Source organism: Elephas maximus, chromosome 6, assembly GCF_024166365.1.
Source record: "Elephas maximus indicus isolate mEleMax1 chromosome 6, mEleMax1 primary haplotype, whole genome shotgun sequence".
NCBI lineage: Eukaryota > Metazoa > Chordata > Mammalia > Proboscidea > Elephantidae > Elephas > Elephas maximus.
In genome coordinates this window covers 39,393,088-39,408,624 of record NC_064824.1, presented here as the reverse complement: position 1 = coordinate 39,408,624, position 15,537 = coordinate 39,393,088, and the positions used below count along the sequence as shown (strand labels likewise).

At 35.4% G+C, this 15,537-nt stretch overlaps 1 protein-coding gene across 1 annotated transcript in view; it reads right to left on the bottom strand.

Moving 5' to 3' along the window:
* The window catches only part of ARHGAP15 (Rho GTPase activating protein 15), a 710,489-nt gene that overhangs the window by 552,412 nt on the left and 142,540 nt on the right, over positions 1 to 15,537 (bottom strand). The window contains exon 6 of the mRNA XM_049887125.1: positions 13,150 to 13,239. Within this exon, the coding sequence (XP_049743082.1) occupies positions 13,150 to 13,239 (90 nt within the window). The remainder of the gene's footprint in view (positions 1 to 13,149; positions 13,240 to 15,537) is intronic.

The window sequence follows — 15,537 nt, the reverse complement described above, 5'->3', positions numbered from 1 at the left end:
ACAAAGGTAATACCAAGTTTGTAGTTACATGATGAAAACATTAACCAACTACAACCATAAAATTCTTAGAAGAAAATGCAAGGGCAATGGTGTTGGGCCTAAATTTTAACAATGGATTATTTAATATAATAACAAAAACATAAACAGCAAAAGACAAAATAAATAAATGGAGCCACATAAAAATTAAACCTTTTTGTTCATCAAGAGACCTCATCAAAAATATGAAAAGACAAACTACTAACTGGGAGAATATCTTCGGAAACCATATATCTGATTAAAATCTACTAACCAAAATTTATATAAAACTTCGACAACTTAACAACAAAAAAACAACCCAATCATAAAATGGACAAAGGGCTTGAACAGATATTTCACCAAAGAGAACATTCAAATGGCCACCAAACACATGAAAAGATGCTCAACTTCCTTAGCCATCAGAAAGAGGCAAATCAAAACCACAATGAGATAACATTTCACTCCCACTATAGGTTTGCTATGAATCAGAATCAACTCAATGGTAACAGGGTTTTGGATGCGAAAGCTGGACAATGAGTAAGGAAGACCAAAGAAGAATTGATGCCTTCGAATTACGGTGTTGGCCAAGAATATTGAACTTACCATGGACTGCTAAAAGAACAAATTTGTCTTGGAAGAAGTACAACCAGCACGTTCCTTAGAAGCAAGGATGGCAAGACTGCGTCTCACAAACTTTGGACATGTTATCAGGAGGGATCAGTCACTGAAGAAGGACATTATACTTGGTAAAGTAGAGGGTCAACAAAAAAGAGGTAGACCCTCAACGAGATGAATTGACACAGTGGGTGCAACAATGGGCACAAGCATAGCAACAATTTTGAGGATGGTGCAGGACTGCGTGGTCTTTCGTCCTGTTGTGCATAGTGTTGCTATGAGTCAGAATCAACTCTTTGGCACCTAACACCAACAACACAACAAGAAGATAAAATAATAATAATAACAGAAAATAACAAATGTCAAATGTCAATGAGGATGTGGTGAAATTGGAACCATTATCCATTGCTGGTGAGAATGCAAAATGGCACAGCCATTGTTGAAAACAGTGTGATGGTTCCTGAGAAAACTAAAAATAGAACTGTATCATATGAGCCAGTAATTCCACTCCTAAGTGTACACCCAAAGGACTCGAAAGCAGAGACTCAGAGACTTGAACAACAATGTTCATTGCAGCAGTATTCAGAATTGCCAAAAGGTGAAAAGAACCTAAATACCCATTAAAAGATGAATGGATAAGCAAAATGTGATACATACATACCATGGAATTATACTCAGCAAGTAGAAGAAGTCTTGATACATGCTACAATATAGATGGAACTCGAAGACAGTATGCTGAGGGAAATAAGTCAGTCACAAAAGGATAAACATTGTATGGCCCCCCTTATATAAAAAGACAAGAAAAGGCAAATGTATAGAGACCAAAGTTTACTAGTAGTTACCAGGGGTGGGAAGGAAGGGAAAGGGGTTAATGGTGATGCAAACATTGCATTGATTAAAGGTATGGTTGCATAGCTGATTACTGTAATGCTATCAATAAGTTGTACGCCTGTAAAAAGTTGTGTAATAGATATATTTACAACAAAAACAAAGAGTAGCTGTTGAGGCTGCTTATGTCCCCTAAAAATCTCATGGGATTTGGTTCCTTGGTTTGGAAGTTTAGGGTCATGGTTTCATGGGACATCCCAGTTAATTGGGCTAATAGGACATCCAGTGCTTCTGTTCTACCTCCTGGTTCGTTGTGTAGTGCCTGGGGTCTTAAAAGCTTGCAAGTGGCCATCCAAGGCATGACAATTGGTCTCTTTTTGACTGGAATAACAGAGGAAGAAAGAAAGTCAGGAACCGGAGGAGGATATAGGATATGGGGTTAATTGCCTCCATGAACAACTGCCTCCTTTGCCATGAGACCAAAAGAACTGGATGGTATCCGGCTACCATTAAAGATTCTATTGAAGAATCCTGATCAAAAAGGGGAAAACGTAGAACAGAATTTAAAACTCTCATGGAGTCCAGATTTTCTGGAGCCACAGAGGCTGGGTGAACTCCTGAAACTATTGCCCTGAGATAATCTTTAAAACATAAACCGAAAATATCCCCTGAAGTCTTCTTAAAATCAAACAATAGTCTAGCTTAACTAGTAAAAAAGGTCTACCTTAAGCATTATGCTCTTTTAAGAACTATCTGTGTGGGATCAAAGTGGCAACAGCAACTTGAAAGATTAGATGGAAACCCTAGGGGGCAATGAATTTATGTTAATGGTGGAGGAACAACTCAGAAAAAGAAAGTGAGAATATTTGCACAGCTCAAAGAATATAATCAATGTCACTGAATTGTACATGTAGAAATGGTTGAATTGGTGTATGTTTTGCTGTGTATTATATACTCTCAACAGCAACAAAAAAAAATTAAAAAAAAAAAAAAAAAGCTTAAAACCTAAACGTATTTCTTTGAAAATAGGCACAAGTTGTCTTGCAAAGCATATCCTTCATTCAATATTATACTTCCTTAAGTGTTTTTTTTTTTTTCTTTAAGTGTAGTGCAAAGGCTCTTTATTATCTGACTTTTACTAAATCATAAGGTGGTTGAATAATACGGGCAAGTAGCCACTGTTGTTGCTGTTAAGGGCTGTAGAGGGGATTTCAATTCACAGGGACCCCATGTGGCAGAGTCGAACTGCCCCACTGGGCTTCCAAGGCTGTAATCTTTACAGAAGCAGGTCACCAGGGCTTTCTCCCCGTGGAGACCCTGAGTGGGTTTGAACTGCCAAACTTTCAGTTGGCAACCAAGCACTTAACTGTTGTACCACCACAGCTGCTGCAGAAACTGAGTGTTAACTATTAAATCCCTGAAAGTTTAGTATGAAAATTCAACTTTCCTCCTAGGACAATTTTAAGACGTTATCTCTTAAAATCTTCAAAGACATGTGATATATGCAAAAACTCACTTAAGGATCAGGATTTTCACTGCATTCAATAAGGTATTCTATAATTATTAGAAACTGATGCTTGAGAATGAGCAAAATTTCTTAAAATGTATCTTAACGATTTTGTTTTTGCTAAAACTGCAATACGAGCTGGATAATATTTGTCATTTAAGAAGTTAATCCATAAAGAAAGACTACTTCATAAGTTTCTGGGTTGTTAACAATCAGATTTCTTTAATAGAACAGTTGAATGATTGGTAAGAAATCCTGAGTTTTATGAAGCCCTGTATATTTTTCTCCACTGACATTGTAAATTGTTATTCTCAAAAGCAAACTCAATGAGCGAGAACTTAAAAAAAATTCATATTTGGATGCAAATTAGGGATTCCAGCATCTCACGTATATTCATATTAAACCAAAACAGCTTAAATTTAGAGCCAATATAAGTTTTTCCAATATTTGACTACATATTTATTTGCCAATAGGAAAGTGTGCGGATAAAAGACATCCATGAACAACAGCCAAGAAGTAACTAACTTTCTCGGAAAAGCTGTTCAAAATATATGTTCATGTTCAGGACAAAAAAAAAAAATCCAAGTGTATCATTGCCTTCCCCGAATCTCCATTCTTCTACAGAACAAAGGGCTGCCATCAGACGAAGGACATCTGGGGCCAGGAAATTTTCACATTTCTATTTTGTCACATAAAGCCCTCCTCTGAATACCTCGCCAGAGCGCCCAGCCAGACAGAATCAGAGAAGTCAATGCCGAAACACCAAGGAACCACCAGATGGCAGCAATGCTTTTATGAATAATAGAGCATTCTGTGCGGGCCATCTAAGACTGTCTATGTTAATAGAATACTCCTTACTTTAGTAAAAGGACATATTTGTAATGAAGCCAGTCATTTTTTTTCACCTCACTGGCTATATTTTGAGAAATCCACTTGCTTTCTAGTATTTGTACCCCTGAACAGATTTACTCCCCTACACATTAAATTGTCAAGTTTGATTTTGACACTGTGGCTAGAAAATGCCTGTGGCTTGAGACAAATATTTTCCTTTGTGAGGGGCAGAGAACATCTGCATTCGTAAATGTTTCAGTGCTACTGTCAAAAGAGAAGAGTGTCACATCATTTTTGCCACCCTTATCGCTGCCTTCTTACACATCCAGAGTGTATTTTCAGCCCTCAGTTTCCCTTCACGTGGCTGGCTCTCAAATCTATCACAGATCTCGAATATCAAAAGCTTGGTGTTTACTTGATCATGGATGTGGGAATTTTGAAAACAAAGCGTTGCTTAAATTCAAGTTAAAAAAAAAAACAACAACTATTGATGTCTTCTTAATGTACTTGGGAAAGAAATCCTTAATATCAGTGTTTCTTTTCCTTTCGTAGTTGTTTGCAGCAATTTGAATTTAGCCACTCAAAACTTTTTGATTTGTATATGATCACCAAGGAAGTCAGATGGCTAGGATTTCTCCCAGTGCTCAAAATGAAATGTTAGGGAAATTGGTGGGACTGAGGCCAAGAGTCTAATAGCTCTCTATTAAAAAGAAATTCCTCTAAACCCTGGTTGTGAATGTTCCTCCTTGGTCAAGTCACCTCGTACTGATCTGTTATCTGAAAATAGTTCAAACAGCTTCCTTCCTGATTTCTCCCCAGCATCAGGCATTTCATTTTATTGTTTCACTTAGGTCATCCTTCAACATCCTGTTTTGTTAAGATAAAACAGCAGCCTTCTCCCCACTTCACATACCACGAATCCTTAACCGCTCTGCATTATTTTATATCTTTGCTTTTGCATATTTATTTTCTACTAAATTTTTGGTGACGTATGCAACTCATATTGAGAGATTCGGTACCTAGATTTCACAAGTGGCCTCTCCAGCTCCTTTGGAAGGTTGGCATTTTCCTTTCTTCTTAAACTTTTTTTTTTTCTTTCCATGTGTTCATTTTAGGCTTTTGTTTATGGATGCTTGCTTTGTTGTTTTCTTATCCTACTTTAAACATCGCTCTGAGGTTTGAGAGTTTTGCTCACCACTGCCCCAGATTTTTCTCCTGCCCAGTGGCTTGTGGCATATAAACACTGAATATATATTTTCTCCTGCCTTCGGATCCAGCCTCATTACCTTATGTTTCTAAAAACTGAGTGGCGTTGGTTATTTATCTGCCAGTGATCCTACGCTTTCCAAAAGCACTCAATTTTCTTTGACCCTGTGTCATCCTTATGGATAAGCTGTAAAATGTGATACCATTTACTGGCCCCAACTATTATGCACCAGCTTTAGGGATTAAATTTTTCCTTTTTCTGGAAGAGGTCTGTTTGGTATTTAAAAAATCATACTTAGCATGAAATAAGCAAGGCTGCTCTTTTTAAACACATAAGAATTTTGAAACAGATACGAAAAAGGGATTCCTTGGTCTGAATGTTGTCTTGCTATCATCAATGTAATATTTTCTGTACCTTAACCCAAACCAAACCCTTTAAAATGGAGTAGATTTCAACTCATGGCAACATCATGTGCTTCAGAAGAGAAGTGCACTCCACAGGGTTTTCCTGGCTATAATCTTATGGAAGCATACCCTCCATGCTTTATTCTGCCTTGTGGGGCCACTAGGCAAATTCCAACCACTAACCTTTTGGTTAACAGTCAAGCTCAAACAGTTTGTGCCACTCGGCGATCCTTCTGTACCTTATACAGGTTGAAAATCACAAATGGAAAAGTCCTAACACTTGAGGATTATACTTAGATCCCACGAAATCTCCCACTGTCAGTGGTTTATTTTGCGCAGCTTGGGGTACATCACCTGAAGTTGCAGGTTTGATGCCCGTGTGGCTCAGAGAGCCTCACTCTGGTCATGCGGACATGGGGCAACTGCCCTGTTAGCTACAGGAACACACGGATGGCACTCACGGTGACCATCATGCTTGCCCTAGCAAAATATCAAGAAACAGAGCACATCACGTGACAGGAGGGTATTCGTATCATGATGTCGGCAAGTGAAGAGCAGCATGTTGAGGGTAACTCGGTATAGAGTAAAACTCAAATTTTATTACAAATGTACAACTCATACTTTGGAGCACATGTAACCAGCTATTCAAGAAGCCAAAGTGAAGTGAGCTAACCAGTGATCTAAGTTCTTTAGGTCACATGCATCCATGCTTCTGCTAAAAAGCTAGTAACATAAGAAGCCAAGTTGACATTTTCTTTTTTAATTTTTATTTCATTTGTTACTTTATTTTAGAAACTTAAAATCTTAGTTCCTTTGGCTAATTTGGGACTAAAATGTACGAATATGGTTATTGTCCATTTTCACTGTCATCTAGTTATGCTCTGCTTTGATGATAGTTCAAAGAGATAGAAATGCTGAAAGGCAGCATCATTGCGTTTGTTAGTTAGTGGAATAAGGAAGCTGGGAAATGAGCGCGTAAGGCTTAGACCACCCAGGTGCATGGAGTCACCCAGTCAACATGAAATTAATATGGTTTTTCCTAATAAGATACTTAATTTATAATGTCTTAATAACTCTAGACTTCGAGATTAAAGTCTTAAAGGAAGAGCTTTATTAATTTCTCAAAAATGAATCTGCACATAGTTTGAGTGAATAGGTATGGTCTTCCCTTGAGGAGCACACTTTCCATCCATTTCCTTGCTTCCATTTCTCCTTTCTCTTCAGTCAAGTTACTATGATCTTTAGGTCTTACCTAGGTTCATAAAATGAATTTAATTTCCTAACCCCCGGCTCTTTCTTCTGCAGTTCATCATATATACCTCTGACATTAATATTCCTAAATCAAAGCCCCAATTATAAAATTACATCACTCCATTCATCAAAAATCTCCTATGAAATCCCACTGACAAAAGAACAGCCAAAATCATAAAAATAATCACATCTCCTTTCTTCCAAGAAGAAAAAATATACTGTCCTGGAATCTCAGTAGGGGAATAAGAAGTGTCATCAATGTCTCTCTTTCATTTTTGGGCATAATTTCTGCACTTGTCTCTAAGTTCCCTTTTATAAATTGCTTGGTAGAGGCTTTCAGGTAAAAATACTTTTCTTAAAGTATTAACTTGGATATGACATTAATTATATAATTACATTAATTACCTTATATTGATTCAATATTACATTAATTCTACTATTTGTAAGAGCTGAATATTAGAAAAGAGGAAGATTTGAGACACATAGTCTAAGTTACACAAAGAACAAATTGCCACATGGTGTATTAAATCTTAGGCTATTGATGAGATTCACAAGGCAGAAGAAAAGAAGTAGAGCAGAAATTCACAATTGTATTTCACAATATTTACTTCCTTCATCCAGATTCTTCTGAAATTTACACTGGAATTTCCCTCAGAATATTGTGAGATGATGTGGTTAGGAGGCGAATAATGATACCCTGCTGTTTTTATGTTGATGCCTCAACTTTGTAGTTGCTTTTCACATACACGATTCCTTCCTTTCAACTTCAACACAAGTGGGAGGAAGGTGTGAGGTAAGGGCTGTTCTCTCTTATTTTCTTGATGTGAAAAACTGTAAGTTGGAGGAAGGATCCTACCCTGGGTTCTACGTAGAATTACGACTGGCTTAGTCAAAACTGGAACACAGTTCCCCAGACTGTAGTGCCTGCTTCCCCACACATCCTGAATGATGGATGAATATCTGATAGGTAGAGAAAATGATTGGGGACAAGCTATAAAGCAACAGCAACTGTATTAGACATGAATGCTTCTCTTACTCTGGTTTATTTTTAATGCCATGCCTTTTAAGATACTGTGAGGAATTCTCTAAAGTGAAACCAGCTTTACTCGAAATCTAATGCATATATGAATGTGAAGAATTATCCTTTTCCATTTATTCTAACAACGAGCATTGAAAAATGAAAGAGAAAATTGGTAGAAGCTCACATTTATTTTAAACCACCACTATTAACACAGGGAAATGGATAAAAGCAAAATAGCAGTAGTTTTCCTTTTGGCTTAAAATGACATTTTCCAAGATATTATTAAATTATCTTTGCATTAATAAACTTAAGTAGTACTTAGACATTTTAAGCTAAGCCATATTCAGATCAGGACGAACAATTAAATTATGTTTAAAGTAATGCATATCCACGGAAAACGTTGCATGAATATGTTTACTATACATTATAACCAGCAGACTCCATTCAAAGTCAGGAAAAATACAAGTAATGATAAATCTATTCATAAGCTTATTTCACTTTAGAACCTATTCCCCTAAGATAGATTTTTACATATTAAAAAATAATCTGAAACCCAGGAATTTGGCCTGGTTTTTACTTAGATTACATATTGGTGATCAAGAAAAGTGGACCGACTTTCACCTTCTGGAGTCATTAATTTTTTTTTTTTTTTTTTGCAGACAAATGATAGAGTCTTATCAGACGTAATTCATTAATTGGCTTAATTATTCCACTTAAAGCGTGTAATCATGGCTGCAATGGGTAAAAACATTTATTTATTTATTTTATTTTAAAGTAAACTTAAAAAAAACTGAGGCCTCACCAATTTCCAGCTCTCAGAAAATGTAAACTTTTGGAGTGGAACCGACTTAATTATTTAAATGAATAATCATCTATGTTTTGTACTTTGTAATGAAAAGGACCAAAGAAATGGATAGTATTTTCTTACTCTTTCCTCCTTATTTACAAAAAAGAATTGAGTTGATACCCTGGAAATCATCTTGGAGTACAGGGCTTATACTAAAAACCCAGTACCCTATACTGTGACCACAAATTCGTAAATCTTTTTTTTTTTTTTTCTTACTGAAGAAAAACAACTCTAGCCTTAGCAGTAACAATTTAATCAGCTAAAAAGTGTCCAATCCTCGGATTTAATATCTATGAAGCAGTTTGGGATATAGTTTCTGTCTTTATATTTTCTTTGGGGAGACAAAACTAATTTACATGACAGAAGTAAAGAATATTTAAGTGCTAAATTAAACAGTACAGAATTAATTACAGAGCTTTGGGGCTCTCATATATTTAATAGGGTATTGCTCCTTGGAGGTTGGGGGTTGTTCTAGAGATGTATCATCCGTCTATTTGACAGCTGTGTCATGAACTTCCTTTCCCCAGGCTTCTGAAAATATTTAACTTAGCCTCACCTTCGAAAGAAGGAAGGTGGAAATATTCCTTCCGCTTTGAAACAAGAAGATATTATAAATTGAAAATATTATTTATTATTTTGGATTGTTTTGCAGCTATTATCTCAGTTGAACTTCCTATTGAAAGGCTTTTTAAATGCCTGATATACCCAGCAAGGAAAGGGAACAGCTTCTGGTACAGATGCTGCCTGACAATACTGCCATCTTTAACATGGTTTTATTTAGTTATTACAACTATCTCACTGTAAATGACATTTAGGATTATTTAAGATTATGTTGTAATCCTTTTAATCCTCAGTGCTTTAAATTTCAGGCTCAACACCAAAGAGCAAACTACCACTTAGCAGGAATGTTTAAAACCTGTGATTTGAGCATAAATCTTTTTATTCACTCTTCCCCTGATGAAGACCTAGTGGTGCTCTTACGTTGACTATGAAATCTCATATCACAGTTCACTACAAATCACTCGGTCGCTAAATGTTTTCCTAAGCTACGTCAAACTTGTTATGGTCCTTGACAATTATGCTAAATGCAGAATTAAACAAAAGTTACCAGCAGTGAACCTTTGCATATTTAACTAGAATTTGTGTGACCTTTTATAAGTACAAAGTGTCTTTCTGTGTTTGTGTGGGTGTATGTGTGCTGAAATTCTCACTTTGCTTTCTAAGGACAAGCTATTGTGTGTAGACACATACACATATTACGTGTGCACAATTCATATCTTTAACATGTACTAGGATTATTTACACATGCTTCACTGTAGAAGTCGTTAACAATTTTTAATAGGTTATTTGTTATTAAATAGTGCCAGTTGGGCCAAAGAAGGTACTGTTATAAAATAGGCAGAATATTCTTGAACTCAGTGAGCATCATTCTGATTTACTAAGAGCAATTGGATACGAAGCCTTGTTATCTCTCTTTTGTTGCCACAAACCAATTCAAACGAGATCGAATCCACATCAAAAGTTTGATAGGACTTTGACTATGAAGGAAATTTGGCTTTGCATACAAAGAGAAAATGAACACACAAATGAAATCAACTGTTGCGTGTGTCACGAATGTGCACTCTGACCGAGTCTTTCAGGCGTATCTCAGGCAAACAATTTTTGTTTGTTTTCCCGTTCATTTTAAGTGTGCCTTCTCTACAGACATTGTAATTATGTGGCATATAGTTGCTAATCCAACCACCTTTTAAAGACAGGTTTCAAATTTTAAATTATTTCTAATTTTGCTCTTCTTTGATTTTTCTTGAACCAAAAATCTCAATAGTCATTTGCTATCTGTAATCTATAATTCATAGACTGAGATTGAACACCAAGCCTAATTCAAACTTGGAATTCTAAAGCTATTTCTGCTGTGGTACATCGGCTGAAGCTATGATGGTCTTTTTCAGTCAGGAAGAAACACTTCATTATTCTGTAGGTAATGAAACCCTTGAACACACACTCAGAACACCCAACAATGCCTTAATACCATGTTTTTGAGATATAATCATGTTTATTCTGATCATTTGAGAGTTAGACCAGCTAATGTATCTAATCAAATATTGATGCAAGTCATCTAGATTCAGCTCTCTGGCAAAGCCTTCCCTATGCTTTTTCTTTAACAGAACTATAAAAGCTATTTATATTGTTTCTCTCAAAAAGCTTACTCTCATAGTCTGATGGATAAAAAAAAAACACGTATTAGTAAATTTTACCTAAGATGTTGTGTTCAGGTGATCCTTTTTTTTTTTTTTTTAACTACCTTGGTGATTAGGTTGTTAAACTCACAATGCATAATAAGGCTAAACCACTCCGCTCATCTAAAATCCAGTTCAGATCTAGTCATCTTGATTATCTAAATTGCCATAGAAGCTAGGATTATAATCTCTGCATTTTGTTATTTATGGCAGAATAACCAAAGGAATAAGAAACTGAAAAACAAGATATACTCGTTGACCTACAGTTTCTTACTTTAAAACAAAATTTATTTCCCTGTCTTGAATCTGTAAAGCCACATTCTAATCACTTTTTCTTTTAGACCTTTAATTTCTGGGTAACTAGTTTTGGTTTTTCTTTCCATCCTACCTTCCTTTTTTCCTTCCCTCCTCTCCTTTTGCCCCCTCTCCCTGCTTTTCTCCCTCTCTTCTTTGTTTCTTTCATTCTTTGTTTGATTTTTTTGTAAAGCACATATGCACACAACTTTATCATATAAAAAATGGGTACTTAAATAGAACAAACTATAGTCAGGTAAATAAATTATTCCAGAAAATGTTAAAAGTGCTGTTTTAATTCTAATAGATCCAAAGTAGTTGGATGCCTGTATTAGCAACCGTGGAATGCAGACCAAACTGAAAACCAGCTGTTTTTTTTTTTTTTTTTTTTTCCAGGAAGAGTGTAGATAGGAAATATCACCTACCTATGCTTCTAAAGGACCCCTGGTTGAGCAGCGGTTTTCAAACTGAAAAATCAGCAGTTTGAATCCACCAGCCACTCCTTGGAAATCCTATGGGGAAGTTCTGCTGTGTCCAAAAGGTCTTCGCGAGCTGGAGTTGATTCAATGGCATCGGGCTAGGGTTTTCTCTCTCTCTCTCTTTTTTTTTATGCTTCTAAAAAAAAGCACTGGTGGTACAGTGGATAAGCATTCAGCTACTAACTGAAACGTTGGAGGTTCGAAGCCACTAGCTGCCCCATGGAAGAAAGATGTGGCAGCCTGTTTGCCTAAAGGTTACAGCCGTGGAAAGCCTATGGGACAGTTTTACTCTGTCTTACAGGGTTGCTGTGAGTTGGAATTGATTTGACAGCAACGGGTTTGGGTTTTTATGCTTCTAAAAGTCCCAATATATTAATTTCATCAATGCCTTTAAGAACAGCTGAATTTATTTTTTTCAAAGACTCAAATGCTTTTAAAAGAGATTTAATTAAAAAAATTAGAATAATCTGGCACCCTTGGCTACTAACTGATATTAATTTAATAATAGCTATAGAAATATTAGTTACTTTGGAAAATTAAAAGTAAACTAAATATCATTTAAAAATAGGAAAAGATTAATTTCCATAATCTAAAATTATAAATTACCGAAAAGATTTTGGCAATATAGGATACAAAATATTACATTTTCGTATTTTCTCTCTTTCAAGGATTTTTATTTGGCTCTTGACATTCAATGAAACTTGACTGAAAATAATCACAGCTATTTTTTTCAAATGATGAAATTTTACAATATGAGAGGGTCCAAATTTTATAGACGTTCATCTCTTTCTACCTGCCTAAGTTACCAAACCAAAAAACCAAACCCAGTGCCATCCAGTCGATTCCAACTCATAGCAACCCTATAGGACAGAGTAGAACTGCCCCGTAGAGTTTCCAAGGAGCATCTGGCGGATTCAAACTGCTGACCCTTTGGTTAGCAGCAGTAGCAGTTAATCACTACGCCACCAGGGTTTCCAAGTTATAGGTAAGTGTAATTTTTACTGGAAGGCAGAAGTGTAAGTGAATGTAAATAATTTATTATAATTAGTATATCTCGATTTATATACGTTGGAAATTCCTATATTAAATCCATTTAGGTCAAGCATTCTAGGTTGAACTCCAAACAAATATCAAACACATTGCAATATTCAACAATTTTTGTGTTTAAAATGAATCAACATATATTTTGTATTTACCGTATTTTATGCAAATAACGCGCACCTTCTATGTTTATTTGCCAACCATGTCCTCCCTCGCAAAAGGTAGTTTTGTAAGCACACTATGCTAATTTTTTACAGCAACATGTAAAAAAAATTATCGTAGCAGTGCTTATATTGTGGAGAGTGGGCATGGTTGGCAAACAAATGTAGAAACCGCACATTATTTGCATGAAAATGTGGTAGATAGCAACTAGCAACTAGTCACCAGGGAAAAGGACAAAGTAAACCAAAAATTCAACAGAAGACAGAAGTCAGTCTTTCATAATGACATGCAGACAACTAACTAGTTCATACATATGAAAACATCGCAACAAGGTAGTCTTATTTTGATTACCCAAGAGAGTTCAGATTTAGAGGGAGTAGGAATAAATTGAAAATACGTAATATTCTTACTTGAAAGACATTCTTTTTGCTTGATTTTTCTTTGGCCCATTCAATTTGTGCTCCACACAAATCCACACTTTCTGGTTTGTGTCCAGTTTTCTGTAAACAAAAATGAAATAAGAATAAAAAGTACATTAGAGTTGCACGTCAGAGAAAGTGGGAGCTTATTGAGTGAGCAACTAAACATATTTATGATTTAAAAACCTGTCATATTTTTCCATAAAATTCAGTTTGTAGGAATTTCCATTTGGGAATTTATATTTTTAGATGTCTGTAATAAGAAGGTGATGTTTAAAATTTCATTAACTGCAGATAATAAGAAAAATTAATATTAAAGTGTTGATGTTTTAAATGATGTTTATTTACTAATCCTAAAGAAGTAAGGAAACCCTGGTGGCATAGTGGTTAAGTGCTATGGCTGCTAACCAAGAAGTTGGCAGTTCAAATCCACCAGGTGCTCCTTGGAAAGTCTATGGGGCGGTTCTACTCTGTCCTATAGGGTCGCTATCAGTCGGAATCGGCTCGACAGCAGTGGGTTTGGTTTTGTTTTTTTTGGTAAGGAAGTAAAGATTTTAAAATCTGCTATTCAATAATATTTAATATTGCTAGTCACTGGTTAATGTAAGATATTCAATGGTTAATGTAGGATAAAGGCATTTTAATTCATGTATTTAAAAGTCTAAAAGTAAAAGAAAAAATTAATAAACCATAATGTAATGGAAAAAATGTTACAGAGTTTTACTTTTGTGACTTAGGAAAGTTATTTAGAATCTGGCTATATTATTCATAAAATTGAGCAGGTGGATTAATTAATCTCAAAGTCCCCTTGCAGGTTTGTGTTTCATATATTAACAAATTCAACAAATATCTATTAAGTGCCAACTGTATGCCTTTTAGCAGTTTAATTTTCAGAGCTTTAAGGCTATATGCGCATGTATACATATAATTTTACTGAATAAATTCAATTTGGGCCAAATAGATTATAGTGTTTTCTTCCTTTTAAGCAATTACAACATTGGTGTTATTTAAAAGTTTTTATTTCAGGTAATTCATAATAATCAATTTACAGGATTCTCATCTACATTTGTCCACATTTTCATTTGTTTCAAGTGAATCACACTTATGTAACTTTGAATTCTCATAACTGCAAATATTAAACAAAAGTTTATCAGTTTGGGAAATTTCTTTGCTATTTTTCAAGACGGTGACACCACCTTTCAATGAATTTTTCCAACTATTTTCATATGGTCTGAGGCACTTTAGGTTTCACTACAGATAAATTCTTTCAGTGTTTTCTTAAACCATTTTCTGTAGAATGCTTTCACACATTTTATCATAGAGACCTTGCAATATTTTTGGATGATGTTTTTAAGAGTATAAACTCCAGGTTAAAACATGAAATTCTTGAAGAATGGTATAAATGTCAAAAGAAATTACCTGTTCACAATTGCTGTCTCATAGCCAATATGCTCAATTCTATCACCTTAGTAGATTAATCTTCACAAAAAGCCAGAAATGTGGAGTTTTTATAGTAAATTGTGAGATTTTTAATTTTTGGCACCTCACTAAATTTTTTTCTTGGAAATACTGTACAAGCCAAATATGTCTTGCCTGCAGAATAAATGAGGCTGGCAGGATAGCAGTTAACTCAAAGGGCATACCCTTCCTTTGTTATTTAGCAGTAACCTCATTCAAAAGTAATCAAGATGAGCCATTGTCCTTAAAGATATTTTGATCGGAGAAAAAGTGTTATTGGTTCCCCTATACTCTGCCACTAAAGTGATCACTATTGGGTAAGATCTCAAAGCTTGATTATGATGTCAAGTGATCTGTGATGTTGAAAATTTAAAACGACCTGTTTCTTCTATACCAAAAAGAACAAAACAAAAACCAACCCACTGTCGTTGAGTTGATTCCTACTCATAGTGACCCCATCGGACAGAGTAGAACTGTCCCATAGAGTTTCCACGGAGCATCTGGCAGATTTGAACTGCCAACCTTCTGGTTAGCAGCTGTAGCACTTAACCACTATGCCACCAGGAATTGCATTTCTTCTATAGTTAAGTAAATTATGGGATCCTCAGAACCTACATAAACAATCTTTAGGTATATGTAACAAAAGGGATTATTTCCTCATTTAAGGCAGAATTGTTTTCTATAAGAAACAGTTTTTACACGCCAAGCACTTTCTATAAGTGCTTTACAACTATTAACTCATTTCTTACAACAACCATATGATGTAAAATTATTAGCACTACGTTACAGGTAAGAAAACAAGCCAGAATAATTAGGTAAGCTTTCCCAAGGTAACACAGGTAGAAAAGGAGGAGCCAGGGTTTAAAGACAAGAACGAGATCCCGAAGTCTTATATTAAACCACTAGGAAGTCTTTGAAAAT